Raw genomic sequence first — 21280 nt, 5'->3', positions numbered from 1 at the left:
ACTTTGAGATAATTCCTCCCCTCTATCCCTCCCCCCACCCTACCAGTAAAAGGGTCTCTTAGGAGGAAAATCCATTTGTAGGAAAGATGATGGGGGTGCCCAGAACATTTCAATAGGCCCTAAGGCCAATGCTGCTAGCCCCAGAAAGGCCTTGCAGGGGACCCTCGACCAGTATTAAGACCCTCCCCTCACACCCTTAGAAGTCTCTAGAGGACAAAGTACCGAGCTCCTGGTTTCCTAACCACAGCTCCAGAATCTAGAGCGGGCCTTCCTCAGACAGTAGGCACGCTGCTCTCCCTCAGAGATGGGACAGTGAGGGAAGTCTGGGAGAGACTGTGAAGTGGAGCAGGGTAGGGCCAGGCTCCCTTGAAGAGGAATACAAGAGCCTACCTGCATGGTAAGAAGATTTTTTATTTGCAATAGAGTCTGAGCAACATGAGTGTAGCCGAGAGGAGGAGGGGCTGGCCTGCCTGGGGCAGCAGCCTCTCTAATGGCACAGGAGCAAGAGTACAAATATTCCAATGTCTGTGTGCCCCCAACCCCATGTATCAGGAAGGCAGAACAGCAGCAGAACAAGGACGCACAGCTCCTTCTGAAGGGGGTCTGCCTCTCACGGCCTGCCTGCCTTGCTGCGTTTCCTGCTCTCCCGGTTCCAAACAGAGGTGTGCTGCAGAACTTTCTCCCACCCACACAGACAGGAGGCGCCAGTGTGACAATTCATTCTCCAGGACTATTTTTGGAGGGAAAAGAATCAGAGAAGACAGGAAGGAAGGGCAAGGTGATCAAGGGCCCTCACCAAGCCAGCCTGGGCAGGGCTCTCCAAGAGGGGGTGCGCCAGCACCCTCATCCCCCTGCCCCGGCTCTGCTGGCCGGACAGAGGGCTCCGAGGAGAGCCCTGGCTGAAGGCAGCACGCGGGAACCTCCCAGAAGAGCACAGCGCTGAGGGGTTTCAAGCTGAGTTGACAGCGTTGGGGCTGGGCCACTTAAGCAGCCTGGGGTTGGAAGGACACAGACAAGAGCTGGGGTACCAAGAAGCAGCACAAAGCCATAAATAACAGAAGCAGATTCAGAGCTGTGAGGGTCCTGGGTGACCGCACATTTCCCGGGGCTGGGGGACACCCAGCACCCCGCAGCTCAGGGCAGACACCGCTCCAGGGCACAGCCGGCCACACTCACACCGGGGCAGAGCCTTTTCTCTCCCACTGTCCACACGGCAGACGGGGGAGGCCGCGGCACGGCCCCAACCGCACGCACTGCAGAGCCTCCAGTCACACCTGAGGGGACGGTGCGTGGCTGTCCTGGTCCCGAGAGGCCTGTGGTTGACTCTGAGCTTCCTGGGCACCGTCCTCCTCAGAAGCCGGACCTAGAGATCTCGCCTCTGGGTCGCCCAACAAAGGCTCTCCGGCACATTCTTCCAGTCCGTTCTCCCTGGTCTCCATGGACACCTCCTCCCCGGAGCCCTCCTCTGGCTCTGCCGCCTCCACAGCCGCCTCGGCCGCCTCCTCCTCCTCCTGGTCTCTCACCTTGTGGACGATGAAGAGGTGACGGCTGAGGGAGCCGGCCGAGGTGTAGCACAGGCCGCAGAGCAGACACTGAGCCGTAGAGCTGTCCGCCTGGTGCTGAGGTATGTGGCTCTGAAACTCGAGCCCCGAGTCCGTGGCAAAGCTACATTTCGCACACTGGAACAGGGACTTGTGCCTTTTGGTGGAAGAGACGGCTGCGCCATTGCTGGTGCCCGGAGCGTCCCCGGCTCCGCTGCCTGGTCTTTTCAGATGGCTCACCTGCAAGGGGAGACGCTGTGAGCAGAGTCTGGCCGAGCCCCACACCTGACCGGGGCCGCCCACGGATTCGCAGAACCACCCAGGCCAGGCTCGCCCCGGCCCGGAACCGCGGGTTAGATTTGGTTGCTTTCAGGGTTTTCGGTTTGCTTTTGTTTTGTCTAATGGAACGTACGCACGTGGTGCCACATTCCAAAGATATGGGAAGGGCAGAAGGAAGATGAAGTCCTTCCCACCCCCCTCCCCAGGTCTGCTCTCCAGAGAAGGCCATGCCACGTAGGTTCGCACGCACAAAGAGACAAGTGTTGTCTTCTACAAAACAAGAGCATTACATTCACACTTTTCTTCGCCCTGCTTTTTCTACTTAACGACAGGTGCTGGCCGTTGTCTCCGTGAGGGCACATACGAGGCTTCGTTCCCCTAACGCGGCACCAACGCATCAAGTGAACAGTCCCCTCTGGCCGACATTAGTTGTGTTCCCTCATTGTTTACTGCACAGAGCCCTGCAGTGCTGTGCACCGACCGCTTCAGGCCCGAGGCCAAAGATACAGGACAGATAAATCCTCGGGACAGAACTGCTAGATCAAAGGGCATGTGCATTTGGAGGGTGGGGGTGTGCCTCTCAATCACAGATGTTGCCAAAATGTCAACAGACACCCCACCTGCTGTGTGAAAGGGCTTCTGCCGACCAACACCCTTTTCCGAGTAGCCAAGAACGAACGCCTTGGAACTCCCCGCTTGCACCCCTCCCCTCCCCCACCCAGGACTAGAGGGGCAGCAGCAGGATGGCATGCGTGGATCCACTCCAGTGTCCACACAGCAGGACACACACAGCGAAGGAAGGGATCACAGTGACAGGGAAGGCATGGGAACAAAAGGCTAATGGGCGGCCTCCCAGGTCTCTGCCCGTCCTTTACCTGTGTGCGGTCCCCAGGTGGGCTGTGCAGGCCTAGAGAACGAACACAGTGAGGGAAGCACCACCGCTGGTTGCTCTGTGGCCGCCGTTACAGACGGGCTCCCTGCAGCCCTCCCGCAGCCGCTCCAGGGCCTCACTGAGAGAGCCGCTCCAGGGGCAGGGGCCCCACACTCACCTGAGGGGAATGTCCACCCGGAGGTCTGACTTTGGACGTCTGGCTCAAATCAGGGTTTCTGATACCATGCATAAGGCTGATGTGGCTCTCCAGGAGGGAGGGCCGAGGGAAGCTCGGGCCGTCCTCTGTGCAGTACCTGCAGGAGTACAGCCCGAAGACGGGGTCTAAGACGACAGGCCCCAGGAAGCCCAGCGCGGCCGCACATGCCCGGCAGGGAGGGGAGGTGGATGCTGCTTCTGGCTCCGGGGGAGAGAGCCTGGAGCAGGCAGCGAGCTGGCTGGGTGTTCATCAGGCTGGCCGGTTAGTGCTGGGCACTCCCCAGAGAAACGGAGTTGGCAAGCCAGCCAAGGTGGCAGACAAGAGCAAGTCAGAATATCTGTCCTGGCCCTGAGCCATGATCTCACTCTCCACTCCCCGACGTCACTGCCCAGAGGCCCAAGTGCTGGGCTAGTGGTCAGCAAGGAAGAGGCCAGCATACGTCTGAGCACAGACACCATGTCAAAGCCTCTTGGCCAGACAGGGCGCACGGTGCCATCACCATCCCTCCTCCTAAACCTCAGGGCCGGTCGCACTGACCGGCAGTGCGGCTCAGGGCGAGGGAGGTAGGAAGAGGAGGCTCAGGAGCCACCAGGTGCTAGAAGCTGGTTCCCGACCGGCCCCGCCTTCTGACAGCCATGGCATCTTCCCACGAGAAACTCGCTTCTCTCTTGCTTCTGACCCCTGACCTCACAGAAGACAAAAGCCCCAGTGGTGCCAGCGACAGTCTTTTTTTGAATTTCAGGCCTCCTGGCTCCCAGCTCTGGGGACTCACCCACAGGTATAGACTTTCTTCACTGTGTCGTGGTTGTTGCGGATGTGTTTGCGCAGGCTGTTCGGGGTGTGGAAGGACTGCTCACACTGCCGACATGGGTACCGCTTCAACGTCTACGGGAGGCGACAGGACACAAAGCATCAGAACTATAAGACCGTCCCGGGTGGCTCTTTCTACTCGGGTGATGTAGGCAGAATGACCTCAAGATCGGTGGAACCCACCCTGCCCAAAGCACTGGGAACCCCAAGGGGTCAGCCACATAAGGGGCTCTGACCCCACAGGACAGAAGTCCAGAGACTCTGGCACTTCCCTGTGACCACGGGAGGACACTTACCCGACCGTGACTCTTTTTCATGTGGGACACATAGTTCTCCCGATCAGGAACCCACTCCTGGCACTCCTGGCAAGTCCAGCCAGTGTTCCTCAGCCGGGGCCTGGCCTCGGCCCTGCGATGGGCCTCAGGCCTGCCCCAGCGGCTAGAGGGCAGGGAGCTGCCCCGTGAAGCCACACTCGTGGCTGGGGGCTCAGTGGGAACTCGAGAGCCAGGGCGGCTTGAGGACGTGTCCGATGAAGACTGGAGGCTTGACAGCTCATCCACGTTTCGGGGAACACCGTGGGTGCTCTGGGGATGGGGAGAGCGATTACTGACTGGGCAAGGGGAAAGATGCACAGAGTCAGACCCCCGGCCTGAGGCGCGTGCCCTCCTCCCCAGCCTCCTTCCCCAGGGCACCCCACCTTGACATGCTGCATCAACTCCGGCTTCTGCAGGAACAAGAGTGGGCACTCGGGGCACTTGAAGACGCCCACCTGCGTCTTGCTGGCATTCTGGTAAAAATGCTGCTGAATGTGCCTCTTCTTGTTGAAGACCATTTCACAGGAGCACTTATAAATGAGCCTGACGAGACAAGGCCCAGGGAGTGAGGTGGCCAGGCCCTGAGCGCAGAACCCCCACCCCGTCTCCGCTCTCTCTGAACCAGGGTCAGGTCTGGGAAAGCACTACTCTGAGCCGGCGTGGCGACTCCCCTGCCTCGGGATGCCTTCAGTGAACCCCAGGCACCTGCACCCCCCGCCCCAGCTCCCTGGTCCATCCCAACACCCTCCCCATAGCACCCAGGCCACTCCGCTCCACCCCACAGGCCTGCGGCCCTGGAGCTGCACTCACTGGGAGGGTCTGTGAGGCTGGGTGGGGTGCTGAGTGGCGCTGTGGTCCGCAGTGCTGCTGGCAGTCTTGAAGGCCATGGGGCAGAATGCACATTTGTGGAAAACCTGGCAGTGTCGCTCCTGGATGTGGCTTTTCAGCAAGGCCAAGGTCAGGTGGACGACCCCGCAGTGGATGCACCTGGAGGACAGGAGTGGTGGGGTGTGGGAGGTGTGTCAGACCCAGAAGTAGTGCTGGAAAAGGAGGGATGGAGGGCAGGAACAGAGCCATCTCGGGGGCCCTCTCTCCCCTTCCCTTGAGCTCTCCATCCTCCATCCTCCACACGCCCATCCTGAGAGCCTGTCTGCTGCCATCTGGCACAGTGCGGTCACCCAGGGCCCCCCAAGCCCAAGGCTATGCCTTGGAGAGAAGGGGGAAGAAACCCACCCCCCCCCCACCAGCCAGAGAGAAGCTGGCGGGAATGGAGCAGGAGGGGACCAGTTCCAAGATGACATAAACAAAATCCTTTGAAGTGTGACACCACTGCAAGGGTCCAAGAGGAAATTTCAGGAGGAGGCCCGACAGCCCGTGCCTTCCCACAGGCTGGTACTGAGTGGGCAGGGACTGCCACTTCATACAAAGTGCGGTTGGGGCACACTGCGCTCGCCCGAGCCACAAGTACAGTAAAACACGCAGCCCTCAAAGCCCAAGTCCACGGGAACATGCGGTGACAGCGGGAATGTTCCACACTGTACTGGCCACGTGGCAAGCACTCAACAGCCAGACGTGGCCCGTACCGTCCTGGACCACGTAGCTCCTCAGTGTCGGAGCGTCTCCCTCGTGGCGCCGCGGATAACTTTTTACTTCTTTTTCTCCCAGGTGGTATTTCCGAGCTTTGTTTAGCAGATGTATCATTTGTATCATGTATGAACTCTCTTAAATCACTTTTTTCTGAAACCGAGGCATGTTGGACTCTTCTGTCAACTTCACGATCTCCCTCTATAAATCTGGCCTTCCCTTTCCTCGTTCGCATGAGCCCACGTGACCTCCACGCCATCCTCCATCCATTCCAGGACCTAGGCCCTCTCACGCATTCTTTCTTTCCTCCTGCCTACATGGCCCCCCGCCCCGTCTCCCCTCCCATGAGAAAACACCCTCCCTGAGCCCAGCCATTCCCCTCGAGGTAATTCTGAGCTCCCTTCTATTGCTGTATTGCCTGACCCCGTAACCCCGACATCCCAATAGGCATAAGAAGAGAGGCTGTGGCTTCACTGAAAGAAAGGACATGCCATCACTTAAAAATTCTTTGGCTCCCAAATACAGCCTTTCCACTCACTACATGAGCCCGTTTTCACAGTCCACGTACATCATCACAGCATCCTGCCTGGTCCCGTTTTTCCTCCTTCTCCTCCTTCTCTGTGTATTTGGGGGGTGGGGTGGGGGGCAGATGGAATCCTCTCTGCACATTTAATTAGCTATGACGAGCAGCCTGCAGAACCGGAAAGCTGTTTGCAATGACCTCTGATGTTCACTCGTTACCAAATTTGTACATGCTTTAAATTAGACTTTCTATGCAAGCTACTTATATTTTTTTTTCTCTCCCGCTAAACAAAATAGTGACCAACTTCTAGCTCACAGAAGTACTTCCATACCACAAGGTATTGTGAGGAGAAAATAAAATCCACGTATTTCCAAATTCATCCAAAGTGGCCAAGTACATCTGATATGTGTAAAGAACCTTAAGTGGCCTTACTTGTGCAGTTTGACCAAAACTCAGCGGGGTACTCCTCAAAAATGCAGCTAAAAATCCACTCTATGTACCGAAGAGACATTCTTCAAAGAAACCTCACGGAAGGAAGAACATAAAGGGGCAAAAGAACACACACACCGAGTCCGTGAAAGACTGAGTCAAGTATGGTTTACAAGTTGATGAAGAAGCACGCAGAGGAGAAATCTGACCCCATGACACAACTCTTCACCAATGTTTTAAAGAGAAAATATATAATTATAGACTCATATGCTGTGGAATGTGTAAAGTTTTAGAAAAGACAAAGAGTAGTAAAATACTTAATTGTCCTAATAATCACAAATAATAAAAAAATGACATATTAAGAACAGTCTACACTTGCTCCTTTATGACATCATTGGCCACTCTCCAAATTTTCAACAAAGAGCAGAATAATTTAAACAATTCTAAAATTTATATATAATGTATATACACATTTTACATGAAATACATATACATAAAACATATATAAGATGTACTTTGACAATGTCTTCAAAAAAAGCAAAAATAAAACGAGACTGTAAGCCTGTAGTAGAACTCCATGAGATGGAGCATAGGTACAATTTGAGAATTCACTAAAAAATATAATGCCCACAGAATGGGAGGAAATATTTGCACATCACCTATCTGACAAGGGACTTATATCCAGACTATATAAAGAACTCTTATAACTCAATAGTAAGACAATAAATAACCCAACTTAAAACTGGGCAAATAGACATTTCTCCAAAGAAGATACAGAAATACCCAACAGAAAAGATGCTCAACACCGTGAGCCGTTGGGAAAATGCAAATCAAAACCGGAACGAGACGCAGCTCCACACCCATAGGGACGGCCACCAGCAGAAGTCAGACAACAACCATGCCGGCAAGGATGGAGAGAAACCAAAAATCTCCTAGGTCTGCTGGTAGGAATGCAGAAATGCAGAAATACAACCACTTTTAAAACAGTCCGGCAGTTCCTCAAAAAGTTAAACAGAGTTACCAGTTGATCCAGCTCGTCTACTCCCAAGTGTCTACCCAAAAGAACGGAAAATACATGTCCACACAACTGACACCTGATGTTCATCAGGGGCATTATTCATAACGGCCAAAGGGTGGAACCCCAAGTGTCCGTCAACTGGTAAATGGGTGGACAAACTGCTGTCTACAGACAGTGGACTATCGTTCAGCCGTAAAAAAGGAGTGAAAGGCGACATATCACAGTACAGACAAATCCTGGCTAAGACTACAGATTCTATGATTCCATTTCTGTGAAATGTGCAAAAGCAGCAGATATACGAGGCAGAAACCAAATTCGTTACTGTATGGTGACTAACATAATGTAATAAAAAAACATTAAAATAAAAAAAATAAATTAAAAAAAAAGAAAGAAACCAAATTCGTGGTAGCTGACGGATGGGGGGAACGGAAGGGTTGTGAATACAGAGTGTCTTTTCGAATGATGAAAACATTCTATAATTGGTTGTGGTGACTGAACAACCCAGTAAATACACTAAAAACTGTTGAATTGTATACATTACGTGGGTGAACGTCTGCTGTGTGTCTAAATAAAGCTGATACAAAACCCACGTGAACAGCTGAAGATCTAAGTGCAGCCACTACTGTACTGGGGCGTAGGTCTTCTGAGTTCAACCCCCGCCACTGAAGATCCCGTGTCAAGATCTCCAGCAAGCCCTCGGCTGAATCACATCACACGTGCGACTGACATTCCTCACAGAAAGGCTTGACAGGGGCACCTGGGGGCTCAGTCAGCTACGTGTCTGACTTCAGCTCAGGTCATGATCTCAGGGTCCTGGGATCGAGCCCCGAATCTGGCTCCCCACTTAGGGGCAGTCTGCTTCTCTCCCTCTGCCCCTCCCCCTGCTCACTCACTCTCTCTCTCTCTCAAATAAATAAATCTTTAAAAAAAAAAAAAAGGCTTGACAAACTGAATTGCTTTTGAGACACTATGTTTCTTTTTATTCTTGCAGATGAAAGTAAAATAAAATATTGAATTAAAAGAACCAAAAAATGCTATGAATCTACCTGTGTCATTGGAAATTCCTTGGATTCAAAATTCAAAGATAAAGATTTAAGTTCTGCTTGCATTTTTAGGGGATTGGACTCAATCTTGGAACAAGCAGCACACGCTTAAGTCACAGTTGGAAAGGTATTTTCAAATGTTGCACAATACTGTAGAAACATACGTTCAGGTGTTTGGTTTTAAAAATGTGGCCTGGGGGGGGGGGGGCCAGATGGCTCAGTCGGAGGAGCATTCGACTCTTGATCTCGGGGTTGTGAGTTCGAGCCCCATGTTGGGGGCAGAGGTGACTGATATTAAAAAACAACAAACACAGTGGCCTGGGATGCTGCCAAGCACCGCTCCTCTGCAACACGGCGGCAAGGGCTTTGTGTAACCCACCTCTGGTTTGTTCCACTTCTCCCGCACTTTAGGGTCTCCATTTCCCGTCACACGCAGAAGCAGCCAGTCTACATTTGGAAATGCTTACACCGGGACAAGCCTGGGAGTCCCCACAGCCCCTCCCCACCCCTCCACCGTGTCTGCCAGCTACCATCAAGCTTTAATGCTTCTACTCCCTAAAGCTCTTCCAGGTCTACCTTCTCTCCATCCCCACAGCCCCCAGCCTCTCATGTGGACCACCACACCCGCCTCCCAACTAGTCTCTGGGCTCTCCCCTAACACACATCAGCTTCCCAGAGCGATCTTCCTGAAGCACTGGTCTAGCCAGACCACCCCCTCCTCCAGAACCATCTGAAGCCCCCCACTGTCCACTGGAGAAAGTCTAAGTGTCTGCCAAGGACTACAAGGTCTCGCCTGGTCCTGGCCCTACTCATGCCCTGGTCTCATGTCCCACCACGCCCCCATTCATCTTGCCCCCCACAAGATGTTCACCGTTCCTGTAACCTTTCGTGTGTACTGGCATCCCTGCGCATACCCTTGCCAGACATGCTCTCCCCCTTTCGCGTGCCAGAAAACCTACTAACTCCTCTGTGAGCTTCCCTGACCACTGCCTACTGTGGGCCTTACCGCTCTGCGTTACCATCACTTGTGCAGGTCTGCGACCTACCACACTGAGGCCCCTGACGGCAACTCTGTCTCAACCCCCTTGGTACCCTGAGTGTCTAGCACAGTGCTAACGACCACAATAAGTACTCGAAAAGAAAGTTATTCGATGAACTAAATATTTTTCTTAAATACCAAAGAGAAGGAAACCTTTCTAAATTTGGACAAAATTAATTTTCAGGTGTGCAAGTGATAACGTAAGAACATCAGAAGATGCAGAAAGTCCCGAAGATAGTACATCAGTAAAGGGGCCTCACCAAGAGGCTGTAAAAGCTAGAGATCAACATGTCTGGGAGGGCGTTTTCCTCCCCATTTTGATCTTTTTCCTGAAAATGACTTCTTGCCTACATTTATTTGACACGTGAAGGAGACTCAGTTTCAGGTTGTGCTTGTTTCTCACAAATGGACAGAAGCTCATCAACGTAAACGTCCGAGAGCCCCTCACACCTTGCAGTTCTGGTTGTTGATGCAAATTGAGAACATGTGAAAGTACTGCAATTAGTAAATGTGTTATTGTAACGGTACTTTAATATGCTGAACACAGTAACTCCGTAAGCAAACTGACCTTATATACTTTTAAAAACCAAACTAATCTCCCCAAACCGTCCCTTCAAAGCTCCTTTTTCATGTTTAATTTTTTTTATCTCTTTATTCTTGCCCCCCTGCTTCTTCTTGTTCTCTAAAAATAAAAACACCTATCCAAATACCAGCTAACATTACTGACTTACGAGGGCTGGGGCCCAGGCTCATCCTGAAATGAGTTCCGGCCCAAGAAGAGGACCGGCCCCTGGGCCTCCCCAGGACAGCACGCCAGGCAGCACCCACCTGTAGCCCACCTTGCGGGCATAGTGCAAGCAATTTTCCTTCACGTGGGTCTGGAAGTAGGCAGAGCGACAGAGGGCCCCGCACTCCGGGCAGCAGTAGGGGGACTTGTGGGCGTGGATCCGCTGGTGGGCGCAAAAGCTACACTGGTTGGGCAGCAGCATCTGGCACACCTGGCAAGTCTAGGAACAAACACCAAGAAAACAGGTCATGCAGGTGCCATAGGTGCTTCCAGCTCTCGGCTCCACAACCACAGTGGTCTGGCTCTCCTAGAACAGGGGTCAGAACAGCCATCCCCCGCCCCCCCAAACCACGCTCTCTTCCAACCCTCCCAGGATCCCTGACACCCCCAGGCTGCGTTAAAAGTGTTGATACACCCAAGCAAGCTTTGCCTCTCACCTTATTCATCAGAGACAGAACCGACGCTATGTTTCCAAAGATCAGTCCTGCTTCTAGGACTGTGAGCATTCCTTCCCTCAGGCTTAGCAGACCAGCTTTTCCTTTCCAGAGGCCAAAGGCACTGCTTCAAGTCTCAGACCCCACTACCCTGTCAGACCCACCAGGGCCTCTGCCCTCACGTGGCAGAGATGGTTCCCGCTTGACACCTCTAGTCTGGTGGCTTAGGGACTTCCAGAGCAGAACTGACTGGCCCTCAGAAGACCCCAGGGCAGGCGGACAGCACAGTCTTCCCAGCGTCCGTGCCCTCAGCCCTGTCTGCCCACTCAGGGGTGTCCAGAGCCACAGCTGACCACACAAGCCCACGGAAAAGGGCCGAGTGAGCAAGAGCACCTTCACTCCCAGACTCAGGAGAGAACTGGGGCGGGGAGAAGTCCTGCAGCCCCACTGCTCTAGTGGGCACAGCGCAGACGGCCTGGGGGGAAGCAGCAGACTGCGTGGGCGCCTGCGTCAGCAGAGGCCCTTCTGGGTCAAAAGGGGACCACTGTGCTCGCTCTGCACTGCGGGCCGCTGACCTGGGCCCAGAGGAGTTGCTCAGAGGGACGAGGTGTTAGGGAGGACAGGAAAAGCAAAGTCCAGAACATGGAGCCTCTACAGGACACAAAACCCAGTTTTTTCAACAGATTTCAAGGGAAAAACAGAGAGAAAAAGGAAACTTATACATTAAAAGAAGTTTAAGAGAAATTTTCACATTGCAATATATAGCACTTATTTAGACCCTGATTCAAGCAAGCCAACTGCAAAGAGAAGTGAAACAATCAGAGATATTTGAACACTAACTTGATAATGATATTGGGACATCTGACAAATGGTATTAAGGTTTGATAATAATAAGAAATTATCATTATTACTAGTTTTGAAATGTGATATTATATCCATGTTTTTTTGAAAGGAAAACCTCATATTTTATAGATCACACTGAACTATTACAGATGCGGTGATGTCGGGATTTGTTTAGAAATAATCCATGAGTGGGGAAGGATGGGTGACAAAATACATAAAACGAGATGGGCCAGGAGTTGTAATTGTTAAGGGAAGGTTTGTTATATTCTTCTGTCCACTTTTACACATGTTTGAGACATTCTGTAATAAAAAGCCTTTTTTAAAAAAAATATTACTTTGGGTACACAACAGTAAATAAGAAAGGGGGGAGGATGACCCCCCCCCCCATACACACAGGCACACCCATACATATTTGCAGAACAGGAGCCAGGCAGAGAGAAACCACAAGTGAACAGAAATGGTCACTTATGGGGCAGGAGCAAACAGAGTGAAAGCAACAGGGATTTCCAAGACTTCAGGGAGGACCCTGTCAATGTAGTTTTAAGCTTGGAATCACATAAACGTTTTACACAGGGGTTTTCGTTTTTGTTGTTTTTGCTTTTTAATTCCAACGCCTGTCACCGGGTCCTTTTTTTTTTTTTTAAGGTTTATTTATTTGAGAAGGAGGTGAAGGGGAAAGAAGCGGGGAGGGGAAGAGAGAGAAGGAGAGGGAGAGAGGAAGCAGAAGCCACACTCAGCGTGCAGCCCGATGTGGGGTTCAATCCCATGACCCTGAGGATCTTGACCTGAGCCGAAAACCAAGAGTCAGAGGCTTAACAGACTGAGCCGCCCAGGCACACCCTGGGCCCCACAGTTTTAAAATCATATAAAATTAAGGGTGCTGGGTGGCACAGTCAGTTAAGTGCCCAACTCTTGGTTTCAGCTCAGGTCATGATCTCAGGGTTGTAAGATCAAGCCCCACATCGGGCTCAGAGCTCAGCACAGAGTCTGTTAAAGATTCTCTCTTTCCCTCTCCCTCTCTCCCTCCCCACCAGCACACACGCAGGCACGCACATGCATGCACACTCTTGCTCGCTCGTTCTCTTAAATAAATCTTTATATGTATATAAAAACTAGAAAAACAGCATTCCCTAAAAATTGAAAAACAGAAACTAGATAACTTAACAATGTATCAAGTTGGTGACATAACCATATAGAAAAAAGACTTGTTCTCAGTGACCTTAAAAATGCAGTATTTTGACTTACACATCCTTACTGTGATCTACTCCAAGAGCAGAACAAACTACAAATACACCCTTGATTTTATGTAGTTGTCCTAATGTTAAAAATAATATTGATATTGATATTTCAAAATTTGCATGTATATATGTACGTGTGGTAGGAAAATCTTAGGAACCAAGATTTTCAGTATAAAATCAGTTACATAAAAACTCCATAATTTTACATTTGAATAACAGTATAAACTCATGATTTTTCTTCCCTTTTTTTTTTTAAAGTAGGCTCCATGCCTAATGTGGAGCTCAAACTCACAACCTCAAGATCAAGTGTCATGTGCTCCACCCCCAATTTCTCCTTCTTAAATACGTACACTTCTGGGGTGCCTGGGTGGCTCAGTTGGTTAAGTGTCTGCCTTTGGTTCAGGTCATGATCTCAGGGTCCTGGGATCGAGCCCTGTGTCGTCTCCCTGCTCAGCAAGGGAGTCTGCTTCTCCCTCTCCCCCCCCCCCCCGGCTTGTGCTCTCTCTTGCTCACTCATTTTCTCTCTCAAATAAATAAAATCTTTAAAAAAAATACATATACTTCTTGGGGTGCCTTGGCTGGCTCAGTGAGAAAAGCATGCAACTCTTGATCTCAGGGTCACAAGTCTGAGCCCCACACTGAGTGTAGAGATTAAATAAATAAAACTTTTTCAATAAATAAATAAATACAATAAAAACATCTACTTCTCAGCTCTGGCCACTGCAAAGGCCTAGTAGCAGACACGCCCAGCAAGCATCTCTGGTACCCAGAATGCAACGTCTAAATGCCACTCCTCACTGCAAGAAACCTGGCTCTTGGGAGGATGGCCGATCCCAAGTTAAGCACAAGAAATGTACCCAGGATATCTTGTTGGGACTGAAAGTAAGGAAGCTTCTCAGGCTTCATGAGTTCATGTCCACAGGACGTAGGGGCCAGCCTGACGGGGCTCCACGACCAAAGATGAAACAGCCTGACCGTGGAAAAGCAACTGACCACAACACACCAAACACATGAAAACCAATGAGTTCACTGTAAGGACAACAGAGGAGGCCACCTCACGCCCATTAGAGTGCCTATCATCGAAGGCAAGCAAACAAACAAACAGACAAAACAGAAAATGACAGGTGTTGGCAAGGATGTGGAGAAATTGGAACCCTCGTGCACTGTTGGCAGGAATGTGAAATGGTGCAGCCGCTGTGGAAAACAGCAAGGGGGGGGTTTCCTCAAAAGATTAAAAATAGATTTACCATATGATCTAGCCATTCCACTTCTGTGTACATGCCTGGAAGAATGGAAAGCAGATTCTCCAAAAGATATTCGTACACCATGTTCACAGCAGCACTATTCAAGCAATACCCAAGGGGTGGAAGCAACCCCAGTGTCCATCAATGGATGAGGGGATAAACAAAATGCGGTATAAACATGCAATGGAATACTATTCAGCCTTGAAAAGGAAGGAAATCCAGTCACATGCCACAATATAGGTGAGCCTGAGGACATTACGTCAAGGGCAATAAGCCAGTTCCAAAAAAACAAGCACTGTACGATTCCACTATGTGAGGTACATGGAATGAAATTCATAGACAGAAAGCAGAAGGCTGGTTGCCAGCGGCAGGAGGGAGGGGGGAATGGGGAGCTGTTTAATGGGTGTAGAGTTTCAGTTTTGCAAGATGACAAGAGTTCTGAAAACTGATTGCACAACAGTGTGAATGTACTTAACGCTACCGAACTGTACACTTAAAAATGGTGAAAATGGTAAACTAATGCTATGTGAATTTTACCACAATTTTTTTTTTAAACAATAGAGGACAGACTCTTGATACACTACTTGAGACTATTAGGACATCAACTCACTACTGTAAAAACTGTTAACTAAGGGAAACAAATTAAGTATATATCCCCTTTTCCAACATAAACCATATTTCAAGGTAACCACATTGTCCTCATCAAAGAAGGAAAGATAGTTTGCACAGAATTCCAACTAATAACTGAGAAAGAAATAATAAAATTACAAAACACCCTTCTTCAACTCCTAATAAAATTACTGACTCAAGGAGCAATTATTAATGAGCACTAAAATAATTAGGTGAAAGATAGGGAACTTTACAATGAAGGAACCAGAACATCCCCACCCAAACTCACTGATCATGTTTAGTATCATTAAAACTGAGACAATCAAGGACTCTGTGCCTCCCTGAAGTCATGAAATATGAAGAACATGATACTCCCCTCTGCAAAACTGCCTATTTCTAGTCTTTATTGCGAATTTCTGATCGACAGATAAAATATATGGGGTATTGAAGAATGAATTAATTGTATAAGGAAGCATCAGTCAAACCTATAATCATCCTGAAAAATTCTCAGGACACATGAACCAGTTTCCTCAACCAATCAATGATATGAAAAACAAAGTGGGGGGGGTCTGGCAGGGTAGAGTGGGAAGTGGTATAGTTCTAGACTAAGAAATTTAAAAGACAAGAACAAATGCTAACATGTGGTCCCTGTTTGGATCCTGATTCAAAACAAGCCCAACTACCATATGCACCCCAATGTTCATAGCAGCTCTGTCCACAATAGCTAAATCGTGGAAGGAGCCGAGATGCCCTTCAACAGATGACTGGATTAAGAAGATGTGGTCCATATATACAATGGAATATTACTCAGCTATCAAGAAGAACGATTTCTCAACATTTGCTGCAACATGGACGGCACTGGAGGAGATAATGCTTAGTGAAATAAGTCAAGCAGAGAAAGACAATTATATGGTTTCTCTCATCTATGGAACATAAGAACTAGGAAGATCGGTAGGAGAAGAAAGGGATAAAGAAGGGGGAGTAATCAGACGGGGGAGAGAAGCATGAGAGACTATGGACTCTGAGAAACAAACTGAGGCCTTTGGAGCGGAGGGGGTAGGGGAATGGGATAGGCTGGTGATGGGTAGTAAGGAGGACACGTATTGCATGGTGCACTGGGTGTTATACGCAACTAATGAATCATCGAACTTTACATCAAAAACCAGGGATGTACTGTATGGTGACTAACATAATAAAAAAATATTTAAAAAAACAAACAAGCCCAACTATAAAAAGATCATTTTGACATGAAAGGAAAACTTATATATGGACTTGTATTAGATAACATTAAGGAACTGTTCATTTTGTTGGTTGTGACAATGACATTATAGTTAAATAAAAGCTTAAGACCAAGAAGAAGCAGTCTGTCTATGCTGACATCCCAACAAGGTGGCTGGGAATGCAGGAAGCCCCCCCCGCCGCCCCTGCAGGGGGAGGCGTATCCAGTGCAGGGGAGAAGTCGGAAGGCCTGCGTGTGCTCCCCTACAGTCCCTACACCAACTAGAGTGAAGCCCAGACCCACTCCATCCATGTACCCCCTTCCCTGCATATGGCCTGAAGCCTGGGTACTGTCTCAGGAAACCACCAGCCAGCAAGGTTAGGTTTTGACCCCAGACCTCAAACCTTGCCCTTTCCCTGAGACTCTAAGACCACATTTACTGGCAGGAGATTTTGTGAGGGATCTGCGCTGGGCTGAGAGAAGCCTGACGGCCTTCCTGGGTCCCCTCTCCCTTTCTTGTCTGGGGCCCAGCTCCCACTAGAGGAGAAGATGCAGGATGGGAGGGGTGTCAGCCGGGGATCCTACACCCCAACCTCTGAGGGCTCAGATTTTAGAAGACAGGTAAGGAACAGTGTGGACAAACACCAAGCATCAGACCTCTGCTGACAACGGTTCTGATCACATGACCTAGAAGAAGTGGTCAGCTATGCGGGGACAGCTATGTGGGCACAGCCATGCGGGGAACAGCAAGAAGACCGAAGCCCCAAAGCAAAGGGCCGGGGTCGCCACACTCCATCTGACTCCTCAGAAGCACAATGCAAACTGAGGAGAGAAGGTGAAGATGGGAGGGGACAGAGAGCTTACAGCACCTCGCACAAGGGCCACAGGCCACCAAACTCCACCTCGTGTCTCCTCCCCAGCGCTCCCCAGGCTCCACAACTCTGCTCCTCAAGCACGCTCTGCTCTTTCCCGCACCTCTGTTCCCTAAACCTGGAACACCCTCCCCCCAACTCTTCTTGCAGGTCCAACTCAAATGTCCCGGCCACGCATCACCTGTCCTCTGCCCCGAGTCACCGTGAGCTAATCCGTCCACGGCACCCTGTGCAACCCTGTCTACAAGCCTTTTAGCCCCAGACTTTGTCTGCCTCACACTGCAGCAGGTGGGCGGTGAGCCCTGTCCCTGCTGAGCCATGCGAGCCCCTGGAGGATCAGTGCGACTCACTCCCACCAGCACCCCTGGGCCAGACAAGGGAGCCTCCCTCCACACCGTGCGTGCTCAGAACACCTGCACAAAGCTCCTCGCCCACCAGACAGGTGCACAGGCCCCTGCTGAACCACAGTAAAACGAGCTGCTTTGCTTTCCTCCCAGGCCTCTGCAGCCCTGGCTTCGGGCAGTTCAGGGAGGGGCGGGCTTGGCTGGATTGTGAAGAGTCACCTGGAGGAGGAGAAGGAGGAAGAGAACCTTCTAGAGGCCTACATCCACAGGACCTGGTGAGTACAGACAGCCACCAACATAGACAGTGCCAAAGGGTGTTTGCAGCAGAGACTGTCCTCAAAAAAACAAAAACCAATCTCATCGGCGTAACCAAGAATTGGAACAAGCAGAGAAACGTGGCTGTCTTCCTAGAGTGCCGGGGACGCAAATGAAAGAGGCCCCATAAGCCTCTGCCACAGCCTGCATGCCCAGCTACTCTCCTTCCTCAGCCCCGCCTCGGCCCTACTGCAGTCTCCCCACAGGGAACAACTCCATAAACACCCGGTTCTGAGAGTACAGACTCAGGTGCCGGGTGGTGATGCACCTACCTCGGCCCCCCAAGTTCTCTGGGCACGTGCAAAGCCCGTGCTGACACCTCCCAGAGACCAGGGGGCCGTCCAGCAGAGCCCAGCCCAGGCAGGACCGTGGGCCCCGCCCACCCGCCCAGTAGCGGGAGCTGATCAGAATGTGCGGCGTGCCCACAGACACAGATGGTCAATCTTCCGAGTCTCCCCTGAGTTGGGGGCAGGACCCTTTCCCCAGTAAACACCAAGCACTATGCATTCCGGAGGGTCACTAACCATCAAGCCAGACGTCTTCTTCTAAGACTCCTAGTGCCCCTGCATCAGGGAGCTTTTCTCCATGCCCAATCATGGAGCTCGTGAAAACCAGGGGTCTGACAGCCATCGCAGGAAGGGTCTGCTTACCAGCCCCTCGGTTTCCTCCGTCGTCCTCTGGAAATGTGCAGCCATAGCCATGTAGTCGCGTATCTGCCTGTGACACTCGAGACACTTGATTCCGTGCCGGATGAGCCTCACGGGGTCCGGGTAGAGCGGCAGAGCTGGGAGGGTTGGGCTGGCAGTGCCCGAAGTGAGGCCGGGTTTGGGGGAGGCCGGGGGCGCCGGGGCTGCTGGTGCCGGGGAGTTGGCAGGGGCTGCCACAAACATCTGGTCCACGGAGATGGGCTTCACGAGCAGCTGCGAGCACTGCATGACCAGCCCCTTGCTCTTGTGGTCGCGGGCGTGCCGGAGCAGGCTGCACTTGTTGAAGAAGAGCAGCGTCTGGGAGCACAGAGTGCACAGCACCTCGATGTGGACGCTCCGCCGGCCGTAGTGCTGGCTCAGGCTCTTCTCTAAGGCAAACGCGTCCCCACACTCCAGGCAGCAGTAGCCACTGGCCGGCACATGGATCCTGCTGTCCGCGGGTGGGCTGAGATTTGGCGCGTAGAGGGGCACGGGGTTGGAGCTGTGGAGGACCTTGTTGAAGACCTCCACAACCAGCGGGGCGGCCTTCTTCACCTGGTGGACCAGGGGCACCGACATCTGCGGGAGCTGAGGCTGGCTCCGCCGCTGCGCCGAGGACTTGGCCGTCACGGACGCGGCAACACTGTGGGGGACGAGGTTCAGGTTGGCCAGGTGCACGGCCTTGGGCAGGAGGTTGGCAGGGGCCAGGGCGGAGGCCTGCAGCGCCGCGCTCTGCTGTGGCTTCTTGCCTGTCTGTGAGCCGGGGGCAGCCCCCTTTGGGACCCGGGACCCGGAGCTGCCACAGGGAGATGCAGATTCGCTGGCCTTGGGCATGCTCTCGTCCCCTTTCTTGTCACCCTGGGGGCTCCCGGAATTTGAGCCCACCTCAGGAGAGTGCGCCACTGCCGGCAAGGCAGTGATCTCGTCCTCTGGCGCCTCGCTCGGGGCCTCGGCAACGGCACTCCCTAGGGGTGATCCAACGGGGGACTTACTGGGATCGTCGGGGTCTGGCAGGATCCTCGTGACAGTCCGTTTGATTTCCCCCGATGACGTCTTAATGGTTTTGATTCTAACTTTGGGAATTGCTGGTGGGGAGCTGGCAGCCACTGAAGGGGAGCCTTTGCTGCTGCTGTCACTGCAGATGCTCCGAGGGCTGTCTGATGGCTTGATATTCTTTCTAGTGGCCTCCAGAGGGCTCCGGGGACTCTTTGGTGACTTAGGCATTTTGGGGCTACCTTTGGAGCCCTCTTTAGTGGGCCCTGAGGGATCCTTTGCGTGGCCGGCCTGATCCTCTTTGGTGACACTGGCCACTCTTTTGGCCTGCAGGGCCACCAAGGCTGCAACACAAGAGGAAAGCTTGGAGTGAGCTGGCTTCAGACGCTGCCTAGGGGGGACTGACGAGCAAGTACCAAGTTCCAGGGCAAGCCCCTTCGGCTCTCCAATACTGTTGCTGGGGTGGCTGTTGAATTCCAAAGCTTCCCCAAAGAATCGACTGGCATCCAGCTCCTTGTGAGGCTCCCCCACCTTCTGCCCACCTCGCTCCTGCTCCTGTTGACTCCCCAAGGGCAGAGGTTCCGGCTTGGGCTCCTTCTTACAGAAGTGATCAAACATATGGAGCTCTGGGACTGGAAACTTAGCCAGAGCCTCCAGGACTGGGCCCCCCACAGGCCCACACCCAGGAGGGGGTGGAAAATAACCGTCAGAGTGCTTGGGCTTCATTCCAAACCCATTATCTTTGATGGCATCCTCAGGTTCTGGGCTAGAGATTGGACTGAACTGGTTAAAGGTCGGTAACGGCTCTGACTTGGAAGGTTCTAGCTTGCCAGGGAAACTCCTGGCACTGTCTCCGTTCATGAAAGTGGAATCAAACTTCCCACAGTTGTGACCCAGGTTGTGAGGATCTGGAGGCAGGTCCGAGCCCCGGAATCCATTGTGGAGGAGGCTGGGAGCAATGTGGTCTTTCTCCGCGTCAAACGACTCCTGGCGGCTGGTGTTCTTGACAATGACACTCACGGCCGGCACATCTGAGGATGATCCTGAGTGAGACAAGGACACACTCTCATCCATGCACATGCCTGGAGGTTTGAGGGGACTCTCATTCTCCTCACTGGGTGTCTGGATGGCCTCCTTGGCATCAAGGCTGGTGGGGTCTGGGATGTCAAACGCAGCCAGAAGGTCATCAAAATCTGGAGTTTTCATGTCCCCCATGGCTGGATGCTGGCAAGGGCTACAATAGAAACAGAACAGAATCGGTGATTCCCCAGGATCCCCCTGGACTCCGGCCAGCATCATCTTCATCACACTAACACGCACACAGCCAGGACGCACATACAGGAACCCCCAGACTCTGGGAAGCCACACACCTGACTTTTACCCCAACAGGTTTCCAAAATGCTGGACATCGGGGGAGGGGTGGAAAGAGGTTTATATGCAGTGACAAGCCCGTCAGGCCAGCCCTAAACATCAATACCTGGAAATTCCTGGCTGACTGCACAGCCAAGAAAGAGAGAGCACTCATACCACACTCCCTCAATCCCTCAGAGACTATCGACACTCCCTAATCATGGGCACTAGCAAAAAACCAATCACTGAGACCTTAAAAAACAAAAAAACAAGCATGGCTTAGCACCTCTTTTCTTTGGAAAACTTCTGATTCATAGATGAGATGTAGCTATAACTTCTGCTAATTTAACTCCTAGTATTTAATCATTAATTTTGTAATTTTGGATTTTTGCTGAATGAATCCAATCAAATCCAAGATGATTTGCTATTACCAAGATTTATGCTAACTGTCTCATAAATAAACTCCAGCAAATTATATCATCTTGTAGGCCTTTTTTTTCTCTAGTCAGTGTCTGCTTGAATCCTTCATTTTCACCTAAAACTGTTATTGGCTGGCAAATGGATCATGAAATGTGAGGGGCAGAGGGACTCTCAAAGCCTCACGTGGTTATCAAATGGGCCAGGGAACAGTGTCAGGGAAGTCCCAAATTTTATTTTAACTTAATAGACAAAGAGAAG

At 51.5% G+C, this 21280-nt stretch overlaps 1 protein-coding gene across 6 annotated transcripts in view; it reads right to left on the bottom strand.

The window, feature by feature from the left end:
- Window positions 1-393: 393 nt before the first annotated feature.
- Window positions 394-21280, bottom strand: part of ZNF592 (zinc finger protein 592) — a 46953-nt gene continuing 26066 nt past the window's right edge. For all 6 annotated transcript variants that reach the window (XM_048220594.2, XM_048220589.2, XM_057303635.1 and 3 more), the window contains 8 exons: window positions 18224-20486; window positions 10497-10675; window positions 4843-5019; window positions 4416-4575; window positions 4015-4302; window positions 3681-3793; window positions 2870-3005; window positions 394-1781 (listed from right to left, as the gene is read on the bottom strand). In XM_048220594.2, coding sequence (XP_048076551.2) covers window positions 1269-1781; window positions 2870-3005; window positions 3681-3793; window positions 4015-4302; window positions 4416-4575; window positions 4843-5019; window positions 10497-10675; window positions 18224-20467 — 3810 coding nt within the window. In that variant the 5' untranslated portion in view covers window positions 20468-20486 and the 3' untranslated portion in view covers window positions 394-1268. The remainder of the gene's footprint in view (window positions 1782-2869; window positions 3006-3680; window positions 3794-4014; window positions 4303-4415; window positions 4576-4842; window positions 5020-10496; window positions 10676-18223; window positions 20487-21280) is intronic.

This window comes from Ursus arctos, unplaced genomic scaffold (genome assembly GCF_023065955.2).
Source record: "Ursus arctos isolate Adak ecotype North America unplaced genomic scaffold, UrsArc2.0 scaffold_28, whole genome shotgun sequence".
NCBI lineage: Eukaryota > Metazoa > Chordata > Mammalia > Carnivora > Ursidae > Ursus > Ursus arctos.
Note: the sequence above shows the minus strand (reverse complement) of the source record. Positions and strands in the feature narration are given on the sequence as shown.